The sequence below is a fragment of the Sinocyclocheilus grahami genome, unplaced genomic scaffold, assembly GCF_001515645.1.
Source record: "Sinocyclocheilus grahami isolate Dianchi unplaced genomic scaffold, SAMN03320097.WGS_v1.1 scaffold8.1, whole genome shotgun sequence".
NCBI lineage: Eukaryota > Metazoa > Chordata > Actinopteri > Cypriniformes > Cyprinidae > Sinocyclocheilus > Sinocyclocheilus grahami.
Genome location: NW_015505187.1, coordinates 145,738 through 151,554, shown reverse-complemented (window position 1 = coordinate 151,554; position 5,817 = coordinate 145,738). Strand labels below are relative to the sequence as shown.

Below are 5,817 nucleotides of genomic sequence, written 5' to 3'. Positions count from 1 at the left end.
ATTTGGTAGCTGAGCTGAACCAGACAGTTACAGAATTGCAAAGGATGGATTCAATGATGGCGGAGTAGAACCGTTTCGGCAGCTCCTGTGGCAGGTTGAACTTCTTCAGTTGGTGAAGGAAATACAAACCTCTGCTGGGCCTTTTTAACAATGGAGTCAATGTGATTGTCCCACTTCAGGTCCTGAGAGATTATGGTGCCCAGGAACCTGAATGTCTCCGCTGTTGTTACAGTGCTGTTCATGATGGTGAGTGGGGGGAGAGCAGGGGGGTTCCTCCTGAAGTCCACGGTCATCTCCACAGTTTTGAGCGTGTTCAGCTCCAGGTTGTTGAGACTGCACCAGACAGCCAGCTCTTTAACCTCCTATCTGTAAGCAGACTCATCACCATCCTGAATGAGGCCGATAAGTGTGGTGTCGTCTGCAAACTTTAGGAGCTTGACAGAGGGGTCCTTTGAAGTGCAGTCGTTGGTGTAGAGGGAGAAGAGCAGTGGGGAGAGAACACAACCCTTAGGGGCACCAGTGCTGATTATACGAATGCTGGATGTGAATTTTCCCAGCCTCACTAGCTGCTGCCTGTCTGTCAGGAAGCTGGTGATCCACTGACAGACGGAGGTGGGCACGGAGAGCTGAGTTAATTTGGGCAGGAGGAGGTTTGGGATGATAGTGTTAAAAGCCGAGCTGAAGTCCACAAACAGGATCCTCACATAAGTCCCTGATCTGTCTAGATCAGGGGTGGGCAAACTTGGCCCTTCCAGGCCACTTTCCTTCAGAGGCTAGCTCCAACCCTAATCAAACACACCTGAACCAGCTAATCATTGTCTTCAAGACTACTAGAAGACTACAGGCAGGTGAGTTTTATCAGGGTTGGATCAAATCTCTGCAGGAAAGTGGCCTGGAAGGGCCAAGTTTGCCCATCACTGGTCTAGATGTTGCAGAACATAATGCAGTCCCATATTGACTTTGTGTGGCAATATTACATTATTATTATATTTAGTCTGTAAACGGCCATTAACAGAGGCCAGCGACGCTGAAGACGAACGCAAAGAGGAGAAAATGCTGTAGCAGGCAGAGCAAGATCGCGGTTCACGATGTGTGAAATATAGGAAGAAAATCCTAAATGTTGAATTTTATATGGATGTGTTTCTGACTGTTTTCAGAAAAGTTTACATGGCGTTTTCTTGTCATTTTGGCTCGGTATAATGCATTTAAAGTAGTGCTAATATGCACAGTGCTGTTTTGTGTACAGTAGTAACCAAGTAAACGCTACTGCTCCATGAGTGCCACCTGCTGACAAAGAGTGAAATTTTGTCTGTCAGCCCGACTGCTGATTCGGTTTCATGCAGGTGTTTTATGTAGAATAATTTCACAAAGCTGAAGTCAGAACATTCTGTTTTTGCTTCAAATGTTGAAATTATATGGTCTTATTTAATTTTTTGTGGCAGGGAAAATCCCCGACCGGGCCAGTAGAAAAAATCCTTAGCTTTGAGCCCTGCCTTCAAACATGATGCTTAGAATTGAGGTTCATCAGACCAGAGAATCTTGTTTCTCAGAGTCTGAGGGACCTTTAGATGCTTTTTTGCAAATTCCAAGTGTGTTTTCATGCGTCTTCACTGAGGAGAGGATTGAGTTTGGCCACACCGCCATAAAGCCCAGATCGGTGGAGTGTTGCAGTGATGTTTGTCCTTCTGTAGGTTTCTCCCATCTGCATATATGATCATGGAGCTCAACTAGAGTGACCGTCAGGTCTAGACAAGGCCCTTCTCCATCAATTGCTCAGTTTGGCCAGGAGGCCAGCTCTTGGCTCTTCTTCCATTAAGGGTAACAGAGACTACATCTGTGAACCTTCAATGCTGCAGAAATTTTTTGTTCCCTTCCCCAGATATGTGCTTCAATACAATCCTGTCTCGGTGGTCTACAGACAATTCCTTGAACTTTACGGCTTGGTTTGTGCTGTGACATGCACTGTTAACTGTGGGACCTTATATAGACAGCCAGGTGTTTGCCTTTACAAGTCATGTCCAATCAACTGAATTTACCACAGGTGGACTCCAATCAAGTTGTAGAAACATCTCAAGGATCAGTGGAAACGGGATGCACCTGAGCTCAATTTTGAGTGTCATGGCAAAGGCTGTGAAAGGATGTGATTTTTTTTTTAATACATTTGCAAATATTTCAAACATACTTCTTTCACGTTGTCATTATGGGGTATTGTATGTAGAATTTTGAGGAAAATAATGAATTGAATCCATTTTGGAATAAGGCTGGAACATAACAAGATGCGGAAAAAGTGCTGTGAATACTTTCCGGATGCACTGTACACAACGAGAACGGTACCCTTTCAAGTAATTTCAAAAACAAAAATGTTGAGAGATAAGGCTGAACAATATTAAGATTTATTTTTTGATTTCTGTAATCCAAACTATATATGCAACAATGATGTCATTTCAGTAATGTCACTTCATTTCATGTTTTTGAACGCTGTTAATTGGGCTGAGTTGTTTTGTTAAACGGAAAGTTTTTACCATATGTTGATATTGAATCAACAGGACAGTAACTGTCTCCTGACTGGAGGCAATGATAAAGTACTGCGCATCTATGATCTCGGCAAACCAGAAGCAGGTATATAAATCTTTTTTGGATTTATTTTGATTTCCAAAATCCAATTCCTAGGCAACTGCTTAAAGGTAAAATGACATGCAAGGCTTAATGGTATTTGTAATGCAGAACCCCAGGAGATTGCAGGCCACACCTCTGCCATAAAGAAAGCTCTGTGGTGTAACAATGACCAACAGATTCTCTCGGCTGCTGAGGACAAAACTATCAGGTGAGTGACCAGAATGGTAACGGAGAACATCTTTGAATTTTACAGTAGATACTTTGCCTTTTTCAGACTGATAATTTATAGTATATCTATAAATATGTGTGTCTGATTCGGAGTTTGTGTTGTCTTTCATGTGTAGACTTTGGGACAAGAACACAAAGGAGGCAGTGAAGACTCTGTCATTTGATGCTTCTGTCAGCAGCATGGAGTACATTCCTGATGGGGAGATCCTTGTCATCACATATGGGAGAACCATTGCTTTCTACAGTGCCCACAGGTAGATGCCTACAAGCTGTCATATCATGCAAATATTACCTTGCAGACCAAGTCAGACAAAAAAATATGTCCTTAAAATTTACTGACAGCTGAATATCAAATGGTTTCGTTTTTTTTTTTTTAGTTTGGATTTGATTAAGGCTGTGGATGCCCCTGCATCTATTCACTCTGCCTCACTGCATCCTGAGAAAGACTTCTTTGTGGCTGGAGGAGATGACTTCAAACTTTACAAATATGACTACACAACCAAAGAGGAAATGGGTAGGAATATAGTCGCTTAGTTAATGTAATTAACTACATTATAAAAAAAGCAAAGCTTATTATAGATTGGCTCATGAATATATATTTATTTGTTTAAGTTTGTCTCTCTTTCAGAGTCATATAAGGGTCACTTCGGGCCCATACACTGTGTGCGGTTTAGCCCTGATGGAGAGCTGTATGCCAGTGGCTCGGAGGACGGCACTCTGCGTCTGTGGCAGACAGCTGTAGGGAAAACGTACGGCCTGTGGAAATGTGTCCTGCCTGGTGAGTTTACATAGTGTCAAGACAGTTAGCATGTAGGGCTGCACAAGTGGTTGAATTAAAACCGAAATTGCGATTATTGCTTAGTGCAATTTAATTAAATATATGCATGCCACTGCATTCTTTTACACGCAAACAGCTCATGATCCAGTGTTTTCAGTGTCTTTAAGCAGCTCAGTTTGCAGTAAATGCTACTCTGAGCTTGCGTTGCTTAAAACATATATTTTGGAACACAATTCTCCAAACTTCTTTCCAAACTTGTAATGAGAACTTGAGAAGCGCTCGTAAACTCACTGTTGTCAACAAAATAGAAGTTTCAAGGGCTCTCTGCAGTAAAAGCTTGATGGTTTAACATATCAAAATGAAGAAATTAAGACAGTCATAAAACTTACTATTGAAATATTACCAAAAAAAGCTTTTATTATTAGTAGTAATAGTAGCAATATATTTATCTTTAATACTCCTATTTTTATTTTACAGTTAAATATTACAATAGTAAAGTTACTTATTTTTTGTTTTATTTAATAAAAATAGTTATTCTTAATATCATTAAATAAAATTATATATTTTTATTTATTATTTTATAACCATTGATATATAATCACAAGATTGAGTCAATCATGCAGCCCTACAAATAAGCTGAGCAAAATTTTTATCTGAAAAAATGGCAATTCTATTTTTCTCCCCCGCCCAAATCGTGCAGCCCTATTAGCATGTATATATGCATGATTCAAAAAGATGTGGACTTTATTTCTGAAAGCCTAAACTATAAATACATTATCTGTCTAATACGTTTCTATCAATTAATCAAAAGAAGCTTGATGGCAAATATAACAATGCCATATAAGCACCAAGTCCAGCAGAATTCCAGCACTGTCGTTAGATTTTGAAAGGCTTATGACAGATGTCACTGCCTTTACTACAGCGATTAGCTGACAAGTGACTTGTTTTGCCTCTCATTTGCATGAAGAAATGCTCTTTCCGCTCTGCTGTCATACCTACAATATCTGGCACGATCCTGCCTTGCCTGTTCATCCATAATTCAATACTAAATCAATTATTTTATCAGCGATTTTCTATTTGAAAGTGCCAGGTCAGGAAAAGGCTCCATATGTGGCCTTGTGTATCGGATTCTGTACCCTACACTAAAATCTCTCCGTCCCTTTCAGAGGAGCTGTTATCAGAGAACTCTGAAGCACTGTACTGCCCTCCAGCAGAGATCAAGGCCTGATTTGGGAGAGAAAGAGGGAGACAATGAGGCAAAGGAGGAGAGATCACGACACGGGAGAGGTCAGGGGACGGGATGGGTCAAGGAAACCACACCCCAGCAAAGTGCTGTGCCACCAACCTTCTTCACATGAGACAGACCGCATTGCCGAGCGTGGAGACAAACCAACACGCATGTACACATTGTGGAAATGAGCATCATGAGACGGCGGTAGAGCTGAGAGCGCTAGTTCAAATGCTAATCCTCCAGCTGCCTGCTCTTTCTTTGATACCCATGATACACCAGTCAGCTCTTTCATAAGCGGTCGGTTTCTGCAGCACTGTGATCACTTTGGTTAAGATTGTTTTGTTTTTTGTTTTGGTGTTACAACATGTGCTTTCAGTACATTTTGTTTCTTAATGCAAGAGCTCAATCTTCAGTTTGATAACATCTCTCAGCGGAAGGGCTCCTGAGGAACGTGTTATTCAAATGTTTATCAATAGTAGTGTGAATCTGTGGTAAATGTTTTTCATGACAGCCTGGGAAATACGTAAACGTAAAGCTTAAAAGTGACTTAAGTTCTTTAATAATTTTGTCTTTGGTTGCAACATATGTTGTATCATTAGGCCAATAAAATGATAACACCTTTATTAAATTGAATGGTTTTTCTTTGTGTTTTTTATTAATCAGAAAATATTTTTTCAAAACATTACAAATAACTTAATACTGTGATATTCTGCACTTCAATTACCCATTAGTCCACCAGTAGAGGCCTTTAATTTCTAGTGTAATTTGAAAAATATTTTTAGTCCTCATTATGTCCACCGCAAAATTAATTTTACATTCGAAGGAATTTTTGGAATTGGTAAGTGATTCTCTTATAACCAAGTGGTTCAACCCGTCTATTTATCGCCAGTGATTTTAAATAGTCTAACATCCAATCAGAGCGCTTCTTTCTGTGGAGCGCGTCCAATAGGGGTCTCTCTCCTAA

At 40.3% G+C, this 5,817-nt stretch overlaps 1 protein-coding gene across 3 annotated transcripts in view; it reads left to right on the top strand.

Annotated features, from left to right (window-relative positions):
* The window catches only part of LOC107590065 (serine-threonine kinase receptor-associated protein-like), a 9,745-nt gene extending 4,278 nt beyond the window's left edge, over positions 1-5,467 (top strand). For all 3 annotated transcript variants that reach the window (XM_016278694.1, XM_016278687.1, XM_016278701.1), the window contains exons 5-10: positions 2,547-2,619; positions 2,725-2,824; positions 2,961-3,098; positions 3,222-3,358; positions 3,473-3,622; positions 4,789-5,467. In XM_016278694.1, the coding sequence (XP_016134180.1) occupies positions 2,547-2,619; positions 2,725-2,824; positions 2,961-3,098; positions 3,222-3,358; positions 3,473-3,622; positions 4,789-4,850 (660 nt within the window). In that variant the 3' untranslated portion in view covers positions 4,851-5,467. The remainder of the gene's footprint in view (positions 1-2,546; positions 2,620-2,724; positions 2,825-2,960; positions 3,099-3,221; positions 3,359-3,472; positions 3,623-4,788) is intronic.
* The last annotated feature ends 350 nt before the right edge of the window (positions 5,468-5,817 follow it).